At 38.6% G+C, this 17,265-nt stretch overlaps 3 protein-coding genes and 1 long non-coding RNA gene across 6 annotated transcripts in view; 2 read left to right on the forward strand and 2 right to left on the reverse strand.

Moving 5' to 3' along the window:
• The window catches only part of LOC111482907 (glycoprotein 3-alpha-L-fucosyltransferase A-like), an 8,532-nt gene extending 3,175 nt beyond the window's left edge, over positions 1 to 5,357 (reverse strand). Inside the window, exons 1-2 of the mRNA XM_023128937.1 lie at positions 4,820 to 5,357; positions 3,670 to 3,830 (exon numbers count right to left, since the gene is read on the reverse strand). Coding sequence (XP_022984705.1) covers positions 3,670 to 3,830; positions 4,820 to 5,215 — 557 coding nt within the window. The 5' untranslated portion in view covers positions 5,216 to 5,357. The remainder of the gene's footprint in view (positions 1 to 3,669; positions 3,831 to 4,819) is intronic.
• A 1,231-nt stretch (positions 5,358 to 6,588) lies between these two features.
• On the reverse strand, positions 6,589 to 6,912 carry LOC111483202. The gene has a single exon (XM_023129352.1). It carries the CDS (start codon positions 6,910 to 6,912, stop codon positions 6,589 to 6,591), a length of 324 nt encoding a protein of 107 aa, XP_022985120.1.
• Positions 6,913 to 11,837: 4,925 nt separating this feature from the next.
• LOC111482899 lies at positions 11,838 to 13,920 on the forward strand. Of its 3 annotated transcripts, none has more exons than XR_002718279.1 (5): positions 11,838 to 11,976; positions 12,556 to 12,643; positions 12,734 to 12,818; positions 12,935 to 13,020; positions 13,618 to 13,920. It is a non-coding gene; the product is annotated as an uncharacterized LOC111482899 (long non-coding RNA). The 3 variants fall into 3 exon arrangements; XR_002718280.1 differs by having other exon boundaries at positions 12,556 to 12,639; XR_002718278.1 differs by having other exon boundaries at positions 12,556 to 12,818.
• A 424-nt stretch (positions 13,921 to 14,344) lies between these two features.
• On the forward strand, positions 14,345 to 17,164 carry LOC111482893 (protein CYPRO4-like). Its single transcript, XM_023128921.1, has 2 exons — positions 14,345 to 16,198; positions 16,513 to 17,164. Exons 1-2 carry the CDS (start codon positions 14,531 to 14,533, stop codon positions 16,792 to 16,794), a joined length of 1,950 nt encoding a protein of 649 aa, XP_022984689.1. The 5' UTR covers positions 14,345 to 14,530; the 3' UTR covers positions 16,795 to 17,164.
• Positions 17,165 to 17,265: the final 101 nt, after the last annotated feature.

The following is a 17,265-nucleotide window of genomic DNA, read 5'->3' on the forward strand; positions in this document are numbered from 1 at the left end:
TAGATGGTTTTTTTTTTTTTTTTTTTTTTTTTGGATAGGTCACAATTTCACTCGTTAAATGAAATGGTACGAAAGTTAAAACTGGATTATAAAATATTTCTTCAATTTGTTAAGAGAGAATTTAAGATGTAGCTATTGAAAGAAACCAAATTTTTACACCAACACATAGCAGTAAAATGAGAAGCTTCTAAATCTTCCAGCGGGAACTCTCTGTTTTGGAAAATCCTCTAAGTTTCTTTCGTTCTAATCTTCCAAAAAGCTACCCTCACTATGAAGGACCACAAAGGTGCTCTTTATAGACTTGAAAGGATGATCTATCAGTAACAAATGAAGCCAATCAAGGGATTCTGCTGGTGGTGCAATACTCCATCCGAGAGCTGTAAACACTTTGGCCCACATTCTTTTTTTCTTGAAGGAACGATGAATAAAAATGTGACTTTGAGACTCCCTTGATTCCTTGTAAAGACAGCAACAGTTGGGAGAAAGATAACCCAATGTCATTTTCGTAGCAACCTGTATTAAGTGTTTAGGCATGAGTGGCTGATCTGCCACAGAGGAATTTGATCTATTTGGGGCAGAGATCTTTCCAGATCTTCTTGTAAAGTTCCTTGGAGTGAGTGTAATTCCCTAAGACAAGGCATGAAACCACATATTTTGAGAAAAGGAGCCCTTGTAATCGAGATTCTAAACCAACTGTTCTTGGTGGTGGTTGGATAGCAGAAGGAATTAGCTGGGAAAGAGAGGCCCACCATGTGATTTCATTTACTTTGAGGTTTCTACAAAAGTTCAAAATGCAGGAGCTATTTTTTGTGACCCAAACTTTAGGTAAGCATTCTATGTTTCAGCAAATAGCAAATAATCGGGGGAAATTTGTACTGAAGGGCTTGTCTCTGATCCAATGATCAGTCCTCCAAAAAGAAGTTGTCCTGCCATCACCACTTTGCTGTGAGTGCTCGGTTGGATAAGATCACTGTGCTTAAGGATATAGCTCCTTGGACTCTCTGCACCTTATGATGAGGTGCCACTTACTAATCAAAATTGCACTCACTTTTGTGGATGCCATGCTCCATGGACTGGGCTTTACGTTAGAGCATTCTGAGGTTAATAAGAATTGAGAGTGATTCTTTTATTTCCCTAGCTTACGAGAGGCTTGAACTCTCATTTTTGTTGTGACTACATGTCCTCCTTCGTCCGAGCTCTGATCCCTCCCTACAGTGACTGCTTCTCAAAACTAACCACCACATTCCTATGACAACAAACTAACTGTAACGCTATAACAGCCAGGCCAACCATTATAACAGATTTCCAATTATCTCAACCCATACCGTACAGTACACTGAACCCTTCTAGCTCTTTTCTTCTAGGCAGAACAAACTAGCAGTTTAGCTATATCCATTACCCCACCCAATCTTGACTGACATTATCATAGAAGTGAAATTAAAGGTAGCAATCCATATGTAATCAAAGGACTCCCAATGAGGTATTGTGCAATTCTTGGCCTAGCCATTAAATTAGGGCCTCGAGGTTAGAAACTGCAAACCCCCAAAACTAACAAATCAATCAAATGTATTTCCAAATTTGAGAGTCATCTTTCAACGCAATAGGAATCATCCGGCTGCCTTTCATTGATTAAAGTTGGGACATAAGAAAAATATGTGAATTCTAGCATCATCTAATAACATAAACGAAAAAGCAACCATGTCCACACCCACTCTAGCAATGACAGGAAAATAGCCAATTACCTCGGAACCAATTTATAATTTGTCTGCAAATAATCTTTGGTGATAGGTCTGCCTAAGCTCAAGAGACCCCAAATCTCCATCAACCGGCTCCACCTCTTTGGGTTTCTTATCCACATAATTTCCATCTTTTGTGGTGCTTGGATGAAATGAAACTTCAGATCATCATAAAGCAGCATCAAGGTCTAAAAACACTTGGTCAGCAAATGAAACTAGTGTGATACTGGTTTCATAACAAAGTGGACTGCTAACCACTGTGTTGAAGAATGGTAACCTAGTCATTAGGTGCTCGTCAATGCAAGAGGTGCACATCATGACATGCCTCAGTTTCCATTTATTTTATTATCTTTTAAAATAAATAAGAGATGCATTTTTTTTTGTCAGATAAAGAAATATGTTTTCTGAAATCATGTATCTTTGAAGTTTAAACAATCTATAAAAAAAGCCCTAAGTTTTAAATTTTATTATTTTATACTACATGTTATTACATAGGACATTTTTATTTTCCTTGCACACCTCAGGGAAGAAAAACCTTTCACTTTTCTTTTTCAAAACTATGTGCTTAAGTCCGATTAACCTTTTGTGTCTCAATGTATATCATGCATTAAAAATTGCTGCATATTATTGTACCAAGACTCTCTGTACAGTAACCATTTGACCCAAAAACTAGCCCAAGCAGAGTAGAAGTAGAACATTGAAGTCTGTCTCCACATATCAATAAATGACTCTTAACTGACATCAGTTTGAGGATGATACTTCCAACCCTTTTCAACTATGTACCGTGCAACTTAAATACATAAAACCAAAGGGAACTAAGAAGTACCCCATCCTTGTCGTAAGTGATCAATTGTTTTAGGAAAACCACAAACTCTCTTGAACAGACCTCGTTACAATCAGAACTGTACAGGAATGTCTAAAAAAGCATGAAATGGCCATATTTCTTGGGATGGTCCATGACTGCGAAATTGTATTGTAATTCTTAAATTCAGCCTAACCTTTGATAGTTCTACGTCCATTGAGCATAGAAACATGCCAATGTTTTGCACTCAAAATGACTGAGCTTTTAAAGCTTCCTAGCCTCCTCAAAGCAACTAAATCGCTATGCTCTTAATAGATCAGAACACGAGCCTACCAAATATGCATTCCTACCACAACGCCCTTGCTTCCCTTTCACTCTTCTCCTGGGAAAACTCTTGCATATCACTAGTTCGACCCTCGCATTTGGGACCACATAGACTTCTTACATTATAGTTCTCTAACAAATTGTGTTCTTAAACCAACTGCTCCATCCCTTCCATGAGGATCTTGATATTTCTCTCCATCAATGATAACTTTTGTATCAAACTCTAGGAACTGAATGCCCTCTGCATCCCCTCAAAATCCATCTCGAACTTCTCTTCCACATCACTCAATCTTACTTCCATCCAGCATTTCCATTTTCAACCATACCCACATCTCCTTGAAACTAAGAATGGTTTTCTTATTTCCACATTTCTCTGTCTAACTAACCTCCCTCCTTTCCATCTCTCCCTTTGACGACTACTACTCCCAACTAACTTCCAATGAAGCATCATAACCCAATTAACCCATAACATACAACCTTCTGGCAGCGTTCCTTTTAAGTCCTTTGTTTCCTGCATGGGTAATCAAACTGGCAGCTTCCTCTACTAGGTAATATTTTCAAGCACTCATTCAGATTGACTATGGAAAACAAGCAAACCATGCATGATTTTTGTTATCATGCATGACACGGATGCCCAAATATTTTATTGCCTGGGTGTTGAATGAAAAGCTATTCATAAAAAAAGAACAAAAAGAAAAATAAAAAGAAAAAAACACCCTAGAAGTAAAGATTAAAGTTGCTGCTACTAAGAAAGGGGAAGTTTTGTACAAACAACTAATGGTAAGAAAAGAGATTGTGCTTACCCACCGTCGTGCCTGGGCAATATTGTTATCTGGATAATATAGAGATGATTCCATGGATCGAATAATTGAAGGCTTTCCACTCTGACGATTTAAACCAAAAGCAGCATCCCAATCTTTACTTGGATGGACCTCAAATTCACATCCTACGGCACAAGATTTCCTCCCCTATAGAGAACAATTAACTAGGATTTAGATTTTTTTTTTTTTTTTTGGGTGCAAAAACATAAGAATTAGGATTTTGGAGCTTTAAATACCACATGAAATAAATCTCGACATGAGAATAGTTAGTTAGTCACTCTGAATTCTGTACATGAATTAACGAGTTTCAGTACATTTATAGCAGGAAAATGGAGAAAATCTTTCACGAGGCCTTCAAACATAACTTTTTGGGCGATTTAAAATACCTAAGAAAATCATTCAAAGCATCCTCATATTTTTCCTTGAAAATCTAATGTTTCTTGACTATCACATTTGCTAAAGGAGGATTTTAAGACACTTCGCCAAATGTTACCGGTTGTCCTTGAGAAGCAAGAGCCTTCAAAAAGTTGAATAAGGTCCATTCTCAATGTCTATAGGCAAACATCATGAGAGACCGAGGGTGTTTATGAATGGCATTCAAACCCAAATAAGCAAAATGGCAATGAATGAGGATATGGTTTGCCTGTTCTTGTAACTAACAAGGATGAGAGGGAAGAAGCATATCAAAGGATCTTGTTGGATTATTTTTCTTTTATTCAGAGCCATGAACTAAAGAAGAATTTGACCTTTTAAGGACCCATACTTCGGGATTGCACATTCAAGCTCAATTCCTACCAAGCATCATGGCACGAAACTATCTTGGTATCAACATCTAAGCTCCTAATTGACAAAAGAAATATAGGAACTCTCTCCATACATGCAAAAATAAATCTGTAAATCGAAAATTGAACATGGAACGGAAAATTTGCATATCAAATGATATCAATACATGATGTCTAGCATTACATGGGGTTCTAAGTCGATGCAGTACAAAGCCTAACAGTAGATTTAGTAACATATTGATGCAGTACATCATAAGAATATACGAGTAAATAGGACATCTTATTATACAATCAACAAGTGAAGCATATGCAGAAACCGAAAAAAAAAAAAACAAAGAACAAAAGAAAAGAAACCTCATCAAAACCAGAAACCAATATCGGCTTCTTTTGGAAGTCCCTAGAATACGTTACAGCGTCTTCTTTCTCCAACCACTCCTCGCAAGTCCTCAATTCCGAGATCCGATCGCCATCGAGTAACCGGGAATGTAAACCATCATCTCCACCGATCATTGCCCGGGAAGACGACGAGTGGTAGAATAAATCGGTCCATGAATCGACCATGGCTACATTTTTCGCCACATCAAGCCGACCCAGAAAGATAATCTCTGCTATGACCACGAGAGCGATGAACAGAGGCATCGCATTTGACCATTTTTTCTTGGGTGGAATCGGAACCCCACTAGACACTGGCAACTCCTCATCGGTGGCCCATGATCGGGACCCTCTTTGATTCGCGAAACTGCTCGTCATTCCAAATCCAATCTTCTTAATTTGATCTCTAATTCCCAGAAATTTGTAACTCGGAGATTTCGACAATAATATGAGCGTTCCCTTTTATAGGGTTTTCAGTGTCCCCGCCAGAAAAATCGAAGATCGTTGTTATATTTGAGCCGTTTGTTTTTTTAGGCTAGGTTATCTTATGAATTTTAAAATCCATTTACTATAGAGAAATTTTTGCACCCTTACAATTCATCTCTTTGGAGGTCAGCATCTTCGCTGAGCACATCACTTGGTGTTTAGCTCGGATACCATTTGTAACAGCTTAAATTCATCGCTAACAAATATTGTCCTTTGGCCCATTACATATCATCGTAAGTCTCACAGTTTTAAAACGTGTCTAATCACTTGGTGTTTGGCTCGGATACCATTTGTAACAGCCCAAACCCATCGCTAACAAATATTGTCTCATTTGGCCCATTACAATCATCATAAGCCTTACTTTTTAAAACGTGTCTAATAGGGAGAGATTTTCACACCCTTATAAGAAATGCTTCATTCCCCTCTCCAACCGACGTGGGATCTCACAATCCACTCCCTTGGGGGCCAGCATCTTTGTTGACACATCGCCTGGTATCTGCCTCTGATACCATTTGTAACTCCCCAAGCCCATCGCTAACAATATATTGTCTTCTTTAGCCCATACATATCGTCGTTAGCTTCACAGTTTCAAAACGTGTCTACTAGGGAGAGGTTTCCACACCCTAAGGAATGCTTCGTTCCCCTCTTCAACCGATGTGGGATCTCACAATCCACCCCCTTGGGGGCAGCATCTTCATTGACACATCGTCTGGTATTTGCCTCTGATACCATTTGTAACACCCCTAGCCCATCGCTAACAATATATTGTCCGCTTTGGCCCATTGCATTGTCGTAACCCTCACAGTTTTAAAACATGTCGGCTAGGGAGAGGTTTCCACACCCTTATAAGGAATGTTTCATTCTCCTCTCCATCTGATGTGAGATCACACATCGTCCAGTATTTACCTCTGATGCCATTTGTAACACCCTAAGCCCATCGCTAACAATATATTGTCTACTTTGGCTCATTACGTATCGTCGTCAACCTCACATCTTAAAACGTGTCTACTAAGGAGAGGTTTTCACACCCTTATAAGGAAGGTTTCGTTCTTATCTCTAATCGATGTGAGATCTCACTATTTTAAACGAAGGCATCAAAGTGATCGGTGCCCATTGAAACCATCGATACTCGTCGCCTACTTCGCTTCAAGCATAATCAAAGGCTTCTTTGGGTTAAAATTTGGAGCAAGAAATGCATACAAAAGACAGCAACAGTATATATATAAGAGAATAAAAATGTGGGTGGCTCTTCAAATCTAAAGCATTTATACTGAAGAACTTTTGAACCCAAATTTCTGCTTCCAGCAGCTTGCAGAAGTGTTTGTGAGCTTTGGAAATGAAACATCATTACAATCTTCATTCACTTTCAGCTCATCTCTTAAAGTTGTCTTAACCAAGAGATTCCTTGAGCTGTTCTTCAATGGCAGCAGCTTCCCCTGAAAGAACATCTCATCTGCTGGTATCATACATCTGTTCTTCACGGTGAACTCAAAATCAGAAGAAACAGGTGCTTCTCTGTACATGTTTTCAAGCTTAAATGGCTGTTTTGTGTCAGAAAAATCATTTGAAAAGGAGATTCTTGGATCCATGGAGGAACAAGCTCAAAAGCTCAAAAGGTTGCTGGTTTCAATGATTTCTCTGTTCTTCACTTGCCTTGAGAATTGGCTTAGAGGGGTTTGTTTATATGTAGAGGCCAATCTTGTTCATCAAACACTTTTTCGAGTAGATGCATTTTAAAATCGTGAGACTGATGGTAATATGTAACGGGTCAAAGTGGACAATATGTTTGTTGGAAATATTAGAGCTAAACAGTGGTATTGGGCTGTTACAAATGGTATTAGAGCTAAAGAGTAGGCAGCGTGTCAGCGAAGATGTTAGGCTCCCAATGGAGCTGGATTGTGAGATCCTACATCTGTTAGAAATGAAAATGAAGCATTCCTTATAAGGGTGTGAAAACCTCTCTTTAGTAGACATGTTTTAAAACTGTGAGGCTGACGGCGATACGTAACGGGCCAAAACGAACAATATTTGTTAGCGGTGGGCTTGAGCTGTTATAAATGATATCAAAGCCAGACACAGGTTGGTGTGCTCACGAGGATGTTGGGCCCTCAAGGGGGGTGGATTGTGAAATCTCAAATATGTTGGAGAGGGGAACAAAGCATTCTTATAAGGGTGTGAAAACCTCTCCTCGGTAGACACGCTTCAAAACTATGAGGCTGACGGCGATACTTAATGAGCCAAAACGGACAATATTTGCTAACGGTGAGCTTGAATATTTATAAATGGTATCAAAGCCAGACACCAGGACGTTGGGCTTCCAAAGGAGGTAAATTGTGAGATTCCACATCGGTTGGAGAGGAGAACGAAACATTTCTTATAAAGGTAAGGAAATCTCTATGTAGTAGACGAGTTTTAAAACCGTAAGGCTGACGGTAATACGCAACGGGTTAAAGCGGACAACATATGCTAACGGTGGGCTTGGGTCATACACTTACAGGCAAGCTCCCTTCTATATTTGCACTCGAGAGTCGATCTCGGTCTAGTCCAAGGAATCCTTTGCACGCCTCCATTACCTTTTGGTCAGTCAAACCTGACACAAATTGTCTATGCACCTAACCAATCAAGTTTGGACTAACTTGAAGAAGTTTGGCATCTACAAGGACAGTCAAAGAATCTTTTGTTGTTCAAACCTTTTCATGCGGACTTTTGGCTGTCACATGTTCTTCCTTGGCTACCTTCACATGGATTATCCACATAAATTTAAATGCCAATGCCTTTGATATTGCAAATAAGGAGTGGCAACCTCATGGCTGAATACTTTGTCTAATTGGCAGTGTCTCCCTTTTGGTCTCCCATTTTATGAACAAAACTTGTCTGTTTGTGGTCTAAATTAAACTGCTGTACTGAAGGCTCAATTTACTATGTCAGATCAAGCCTTTATTTCTTAATTTGGATGCTTTGGGTGCTGCCAAACCAATAAATACTTAAAAGAATGTATATAAACTTTCATCGAATGTGTTTACTTGAAGTTAACGGTTTTAAAATGCATTTATTAGGGAGAGTTTTCACATTTTTATAAGGAATGTTTCGTTTTCCTCTACAACCGATGTAGGAACTCACAATCCATCCCCTTTGGAAGCTCAGCATCCTCGCTAGTATAACGTCTAGTGCCTGGCTCTGATGCCATTTGTAACAGCCCAAATCCACCACTAGTTGATATTGTCCACTTTTGCTTTATACGTATTGCTATCAGTCTCACGATTTTTAAACATGTCTATTAGGGAGAGGCTTCCACACCCTTATAAGGAATGCTTCGTTTCACTCTGCAATCAATGTAGCAACTCACAATTCATCCTCCCTTGGGAGCCCAGCGTCCTCATTGGTACACCGCTTGGTGTCTGGCTTTGATATCATCTATAACGGTTTAAGCCCACCGATAACAGAAATCTTGAGTTTAGAGTATTTTGACACCCGTAATGGCTGCATGAAGTCAATTATAATGAACTTCAAACGAGTTTCGGTCATAATATTGCTTTACTATTACTCTTAAGTAGCAAAGAACAAATAAGAAAACTTCACTCCGGTGTTCACAAAGAGGGAAACAAAACGCTACTCGAAATCGTCATGTCACGTTACCCATCATTGCAGATACATGCAAAGAAATGATGAAAAGTGCTACATTAGCTATCCGCTATTCAATTGGGTGATAAGAGTCGGAGAAGAGTAATCACTCATTCTTAAAACTGTCTGGCATAAAATGGGAAAAACCACTCTTCGTCGCATTTGTTCGAGTAGTCTACTCATAATCACTAACATTAGAGGCTAGGACGGGGAAGCAATCGGCAAACACCTAATGGCTACGACATTTCTCTATGACATGATGAAGTTACTTACTTATGTTTCTAAGACCAATCCCCACATACTAACACGGATTTTTACATGTTTTATCCTCATTCACATGAATCTTAAGAAAATTCTCAAAAAATCGTTCAATTCTTAATCGTCCTATCCTCTGATCATTGCTGCGTGGTCTTGGTTCATTTATGTATTACTGCTAAACTATATTCACTTAGGCAATTAATTAAATTAAAATTTTTCGTATAGTATATAGTTGCATACCTTATGAGCTTATCTTATTATTTTACATAGATGAATATGTTGAGTTTTATGTCCTAAAACTCATAATTTGTAAACAAAAACATATTCTATTTTCAATAAAGTTATTATGGTTGTTTATTCAGTAAAGATTGTTATTGAATAAAGTGAACTTTACGATCAATGAACTAAGAACACTCTGGCTATAGTATGATTACTTGAACTAAATGTAAAGACATAAGAGTAGATCAAGTTCAAGTATATAGTCAAAATGATCTATAGTATAAGGATAAGGTTGAGTACCTTATTCTAGGGACACTATGGATGCGCCCCACTTTTGTATATGATATAAACAATGTGATCACTAAATTGTACATGTGGAGATATGTGAGTGGAGGCGTCATATGCAATGAGTATTGCATAAGATCGGACCATGAAGAAAATCACTCTCACTTTATAAGTCGTTTACTGTTGAGACTGATTTTCTTTTCATTCGATGACCTAGGTAACTCGATCTTAATCCTGAGCTAACCATGAACTTCTGTTTATTTGGAATTATCCTTAGATTTGCATGGGTAAGAGTGACTCAAGTTCGCCAACTCAATAGGCCTCCCATTTCAAGGGCAAGACTGGGTAAATGGCTGAGGACGGGGGTGTAAGATGGAATTCACTCCTACCCACTTTTAGGGATAGAAGAGAGGTAGTTCCCTTAAGTACTGACTCCAAGTCTTAAACAAAGGGTCCCACCCTCTCATTGGCCTGAGAGGGATCCGGTTTACTGGTTGGACCACAAACTAATTGTTCATTAGAGGATAAGTGAGACATAAGAAACAAGGAGTAACTTCAGGGGTAAAACGATAAATTGACCCAGCTCTAGTTACGAACAACCGGTGAAGGATCGACTTACTAATCATGGTTATATCAAATGGACAGAAATATATCTATAGTGAGGTGAGTGCAACTACTAGGCTATAGTGGAATGTCTCAGTAGTTAACGAATGTTGGTTAACAAGGTTAATGAGTTTAACCGGTTAATCTTGGATCGTTGGAGCCCATGATCTATAGGTCCATTAGGTTCTTCTGCTAGCTCATATCGGACTAAACCATAGAACAGTGTGACGAGTGAGTTCGAAGTGTTTGAATTCAAATTAGGGAGAATGCGCTACATATATACGATATATTTAACCGCATTTTTGTTTTATTTACGAATTAAATAAAAATAGAGAATCTGAAATATTTAAATAAAATTTAATATCTTAATCAAATATGTGTCGAAATATTAAATATTAATTAAATAGTTTAATTAATCATTTAAAATTACTTCAATTTGAAATAAATAATTCAAATTGATTGTTGAATCAAAATGAAGAAAGTCAAGATGTTGACTTCATTTAATAGAAAAATCTATGTTAGTGGAATTTTGAGGTGTCAACCAAACTTGCATGTTTGCCAAATAAACCCCACAAATTTGAGTGTCAAAATTTGGTGATCTCAAATTTGCATGAACATGCAAACACGACTCTATAAATAGAGTGATCATAATACATGAAATGTCTTTTTGTTGGTGAAAAACCTTGAGAAAAACTTCTCACAACCACTCTTTTCATATATACAAAATCCCTCTCAAGTTTAGTCACTCATTGGATTCCACAATCTCGTTCTAAGGCCGGAGGATAGTGGAGAAGACACTAGTGGTGGTTCGAAACCAGTTCGTGAGGAAAAAAGAATTTGAACTACAAAAAGTTAGTATTCAAACTCATTAAAGTCACCGCGCTTTTTAGCCCTCAGATTAACACATAGTATTATGCATAGACTTGGCGATTGCTCCTAAGGTGGGGTCTTCGACTGGGGTGAAGTCGTAACAAGGTAGCCGTAGGGCCTTTAGCTCGTTGGAAGGAATTCGTAGTCTAGAGAAAGCTATCACATTCGTACCCAAGGCAACGAAGTTGGTAGGCATTACTGTGATCTTGAATCACTTGCTAGGAGCTAGTCACGGCTCACTACTATTAGTGGGGTGAAGTTCTGTCTAGCATTGGTCTTCTTACGGACCAACATCAGAGCTAATACTTATGAACGTATTAGTTATTTACTATAATTGATGTTCTAAAAGTGTCTAAGATTCAAATTGCTTCCGCATGTGTTATATTAACACCTTCTAATATACATTTTAATCTTTAATATTTTGGTATTTTTACAATTTTATTCATGTTGATTTACAAGTTTAAATATAGTTATTACATTTTTAATTAATTATATTAAAACTAAATTTTGGACAAATTTCTTATAAATTTTGCCAAAAGTATTATTTAAGGTAAAATATTATTTTGAGTATTTTCGAATCCACGTATTCAGATCCTTCTTCCCGCCGCAAATTGCAATCAGATATGAACCCTAAGCAAATCTCTCAATGGTCGACTTCCCATCTTGGTTCGTACCTCCATCGCAGTGTGGAAGAAACCTACGGCGTGTTCTGTGTCTTCAGAGTAGCCATGAAAGTCGTTCGAGATCGACGGGAGCAGTATAGCTCTCGCTGTTTTCATAGACGTCACCGATTCCAAGTACTATCTATCTCTCTTGTTATATCTAGATTTTTTAAGGTGAAAATTTGGTCAACATTGAAAATCATGTGGATTCGATATTTTGATCTTTTTTTTCTCCCCGGACGTTTGTTGTTGGTGATCCGCGAACTGTTTGAGGAAATGCTTGAACTAAGTGAGGCAAGAAATGGGGGAGATCTCGGTGTAATGCATTTAACTGTTGTGTTTTTAGCATAATGTGATCGATCTAATTGGATAAAATTGTTAGTTTCTGATGAATACGGTACGGGATTTCTTCAGTTTTTGAAGTGCCAGAGGTATTGCTTGAATTTAGTGGTTGAACAGTGATGTCTGTGTTTGATTTTAGAAGTTTGTGGAAGTTATGGTGGTTTGAATTGAATTATGATTTATGGGTACTATTGTATTTGTTCTTGAACCGGAAGCTGGAACTCTGGAACCGGAAGTTGCATTTCTCACTGCTTCTCTTGTATGGTTCTATTTTATATGCTTATGAAATCCACCCCCACCCACCCTTTTGTATGTTTTAGATTTGAATTGTGCCCAAGTGTTCTCTAATATTTCCTTTATAAATAATTGAAGACAGATTTTCCCGGTGCTTGCGGCCGCATATAAGACACTTGTATCCAAGTCGAGAGATTCTCTGTACAATTATTCGGGTTCAAAGTATGTAATTCTTTCTGACTTCTTGGATATTGCAGACTGTTTTTAATTTATTTGTGGGTATGGACGAGTGATCTTTGGACTTAATCATATGCAGATTACAGAGTCTTTAAAAAAGATGTGGAATTTCTGATAGTTCTTCTTATGTCCTTGTGGCTCGTTTTAATGCTTCCCCTGATGAGGTTGGATCAAGATGTCATGCAAAAATTGTCTCTGTTAACTTGTTGTGAACTTTTAATTGTATTTATGAACTCTTGATAAACTCAACCTTTTTGTACAATCTATTTACCCGTGCTAGATGAAGGCATCGAGAAACTAGTACATGGAAAAGAGATCAACCTAGAGGAATTGGGAGAGAGAGCAGACCGAGCTTGGATACGAAAGGTGCAATCTATCTCTTCTTGATATGCAATATTGGTTTTTCGTTTCATTTGGTTTTTTTCACCTCTCACCATTTTTTGCTCTAGTCTTCCTTTTTATTAAGTAAACATTGAAATTCTAATACAAATTTCAAAAACAAAAAGAAGTTTTTAAGAATTATTTCTTTTTAAGTTTCGACACTTTATTTTTAAATACTCTCATAAAAAGTAGATACCATAACAAAGAAAACAAAGAAATCAATAGTTGAAAATGTTATCTCCCAGCTTAATTTTCAAATATACAATGGAGCCTCAATTATTAGACTCTTATGCTAGATCCATCTCTACTAAGTTTTAGAGAGCCTTTACTCGCTCTAAATCAATACGAGTGAGATCCCACATCGGTTGGGGAGGAGAACAAAACATTCTTTATAAAGTGTGGAAACCTCTCTTTAGCAGACACGTTTTAAAAACCTTGAGGGAAGTCCAAAAGGGAAAGCCCAAAGAGGACAATATTTGCTAGCAATGGTGGACTTGAGCTATTACAATACAATACACCGAATTATGGTACCATGGTTTTATCACTTGCCAATAACAAAATGGTCATTTTTTCTCCTTTCAGCATTTTAAGATAACTGGACCCGAGTTGACGGTATCGCCATCACACGTAGAACCGCTGCGCGGGATGCCTTGTAGCTGCAAAACCTGCAACAAGTTTCATCTTTGGCTGTTGGCACACAGTCACTCCTCTATAGGTGAATGCATTGATTTTTGTTTTACAGTATAATTACTTTTAGGTTGATGATGTCTAAGCAATTATATGGAATGTTCAAATGATTATGCTGTTGATGTCTAATGGGAATTGAATAATTTGTAATTAGGTTGTTGATGTCTAAGCAATTTTATAGAATTCTCAGGTAATTATGCTGTTAATGTTCAATGGGAGTGAACTAAATACATTTGTTTTATGAAATTTATTGAATACAATTGAAGAAAATTTATGGTTCGATCTTATACGCCATCATTAGGATAAATTTTTTATACGTTCTTTCATTTTTTCTATAAATTTAGATTGGAAGGTAGATTAACTGAAGACTATCTTAGGTAGATTACTTAAAGACTATTTTTTCTATATTTTGAGATTCTATTGTTTTTATAATTTGTTTCTCAGTTTGCTGTTCTTCAAAATTTGTGACAATATCTTTAATCAATTCTCAAAATGAAGAACCCAATTTAAATTAAAATAAAAAACTAAAAGCATCTATGTTTTCTTAGTCCACAAGTAAGCGTAAGACGTACGCGGACCGTGTAAGGTTGATCACACACGATAATTACTCAAACCAACAAACCTGAATTTTTCAGACTAATTAAACAGCCCTAGAATTTGGCTCCCTATGCTTCAAAATCTCTAAAGAGAAAAATTTCGCATCTTCGCGATCAAATTCCTTGAAATTCTTCCTGATTTCCTCTTCCCAATTCCCCAAATTCGTTCCCGAAATTGTAAGCTTCGTTTTCCCCCTTAACAGATCACGTATATGGGTACTGCGCAGAGCCGCGAGGACGCTGAACTTTCAGACTCCGATGAATACAAGGAAGAAGAGGAAGAGGATGATGAAGAAGAAGAATACGAAGACGCTGATGAAGTATTGAAGCCGCAATCGATCTCTAGCGCCAAATCGACCGGTACAGCATCTGCAGTTGATGATGTCGACGCCAAACTCAAAGCTCTTAAGCTCAAGTATGGCTCCTCTTCCCCTTCTCAGATACCCAATGCCAGCAACGCTGTGAAACTTTACCTTCACATCGGTGGAAACACCCCCCGTGCAAAGTGGATCGTCTCTGAGAAACTCACTTTCTACGCTTTTCTCAAGACGGCGAATGTCGACGGAGATAGCGACGACGATCAAGAAGACGACTATGACGCTTATAAAGCCAATTCGTCGGGTGGTAGAGGCCAGTTACGTTGGATACTCAAAGTGGGGGCGAAGGTCAGAGCTCTGGTTTCGACAGAAATGCAATTGAAGATGTTTGGTGATCAGCGGCGTGTCGATTTTGTTAACAAAGGTGTGTGGGCTTTGAAGTTCCCTAGCGATGAACAGTACCGGGACTTCGTGACCAAATTCCAAGATTACTTGTTTGAGAATGTTTATGGGCTTGAAGCGACCGAGGAGAACAAGGTCAAGATTTACGGGAAGGAGTTTATTGGGTGGTTGAAGCCAGAAGTGGCAGATGATTCGATTTGGGAAAACGCGGATATTGAGTTCGGGAAGAGCCCCAGCTCCTCAGTGAGGACGAAACAGGACTTGATAGAGGAGTTCGAGGAGGCTGCTAATGGAGGCGTACAGAGCTTGACGTTAGGGGCATTGGATAACAGCTTCTTGGTGAACGATTCTGGGGTTCAGGTTTATAGGAATCTAAGCCATGGAATTCATGGGAAGGGGATTTCGTTGAAGTTTGGTGCAGGAAACTCACCGAACTCTAGTCGATCGACACCGAAGAAGGGTCTTCTCATGAAGGCTGAGACGAACATGCTTCTCATGAGTCCATTGAAGGAAGGAAAACCCCACGCATCAGGGCTGCAGCAGCTTGATATAGAGACGGGGAAAGTTGTTACAGAATGGAAGTTTGAAAAGGATGGTACAGATATTACGATGAGGGACATCACAAACGACACCAAAGGGTCACAATTGGATCCTTCAGAATCCACTTTTTTGGGGTTGGACGACAATAGGCTTTGTCAATGGGACATGAGAGACCGTAGAGGCATGGTTCAGAACATTGGTGGAGCTGCTGATAATTCACCGGTTCTGAACTGGGCGCAGGGGCATCAGTTTTCAAGAGGGACGAACTTCCAATGCTTCGCTACAACAGGGGATGGGTCGATTGTTGTTGGGTCAGTTGATGGGAAGATAAGGCTGTATTCGAAGACGTCGATGAGACAGGCGAAGACGGCCTTTCCTGGGCTCGGTTCGCCTATTACTCATGTCGATGTTACTCACGATGGAAAGTGGATTCTGGGGACGACTGATACTTATTTGATACTTATCTGCGTGTTATTCATTGATAAAGATGGCAACACGAAGACTGGGTTCAGTGGTCGTATGGGCAACAAGATTCCCGCTCCGAGATTGCTGAAGTTGACTCCTCTGGATTCCCATTTGGCTGGAACAGACAACAGATTCCATGGTGGCCACTTCTCTTGGGTAAGAAAACTTGTTCTGACTTTGAATGCTTGAATCTTGCTCTGTTTTGCGCTGACTTGGTTGGTTTTCTTGTCTTGACAATCATGTGATATCAATTTCTTAGTAACTTAGAGAAGTAATGGGGTAGAAGAATCGGTGTCATTGGAGATCCATGACTAATGTTTTGGTTTATGTTCGTGTTATGGTGGTTATTCTATCATAGCTTCTGTTGTTGTTACAGGGAACTTCCCTCGTTTGAGCTTCCTTTCTTTTGCCACTTTAGACTGCAAGGTTCATACACAAATTTACAATCTTTTATCGACATTGAATTTCAGGTCACCGAAAGCGGGAAGCAAGAGCATCACCTCGTCGCAACAGTAGGTAAGTTCAGTGTGATATGGGACTTCCATCAGGTAAAGAACAGTGCACATGACTGCTATCGGAATCAGCAAGGACTCAAGAGCTGTTACTGCTACAAGATTGTGCTGAAAGATGAATCCATCGTCGAGAGCCGATTCATGCACGAAAAGTTTGCAGTCTCGGATTCTCCAGAAGCCCCACTGGTTGTGGCTACACCCATGAAAGTCAGCTCCATCAGCCTATCTGGAAAGAGATGAGAAGCCATCGTCGTCCTAAGATGGTGCGCTTTCTCTTCTCCATTGATTGATGTGTGCCTTGTACTGCTGCCTGCTGTTTTCTTTGTTTATCCTCCTCATATTGTTTGTCTGTGTCTTCAAATTGGTTTATTCGTGCCACACTGATAAAATTGTCTGCGTGTGAGTGTGTGTTGTGTAAATAGGTAAACGATACAGAAGTAGAATTGAGTTCTTAGGATTACTTGTTTCTTGTGAGTTTGTGTTCGTGTTCGTGTTCGTGTTCGTGTTTGTGTTTGTAAGCCTTATGGTGATTATTTGAGTACAAAATGCTGTAATTTTAAGCATGTGAAAGTAAATCCTCCATCCTTTGTGTATCAAACAAGACATTGATTGTGATCTTCCCTCGAATTTTGTTGTTCGATGATAATCTTAAAAGGTTCAAATACGAACCTTCTTTCTTTCTTTTTCTTTCTTTTTTTTTTTTTTTTTTTT

The sequence above is a fragment of the Cucurbita maxima genome, unplaced genomic scaffold (assembly GCF_002738345.1).
Source record: "Cucurbita maxima cultivar Rimu unplaced genomic scaffold, Cmax_1.0 Cma_Scf00008, whole genome shotgun sequence".
Taxonomy (NCBI): Eukaryota; Viridiplantae; Streptophyta; class Magnoliopsida; order Cucurbitales; family Cucurbitaceae; genus Cucurbita; species Cucurbita maxima.

Bases quoted from the DNA above. Each gene is read 5' to 3' on its own strand.
- LOC111483202 (XM_023129352.1), bottom strand. From the start codon at position 6,912: ATGGATCCAAGAATCTCCTTTTCAAATGATTTTTCTGACACAAAACAG.
- LOC111482893 (XM_023128921.1), top strand. From the start codon at position 14,531: ATGGGTACTGCGCAGAGCCGCGAGGACGCTGAACTTTCAGACTCCGAT. The intron at 16,199-16,512 runs GTAAGAAAACTT...ATTGAATTTCAG, and splicing joins ATGGTGGCCACTTCTCTTGG to GTCACCGAAAGCGGGAAGCA.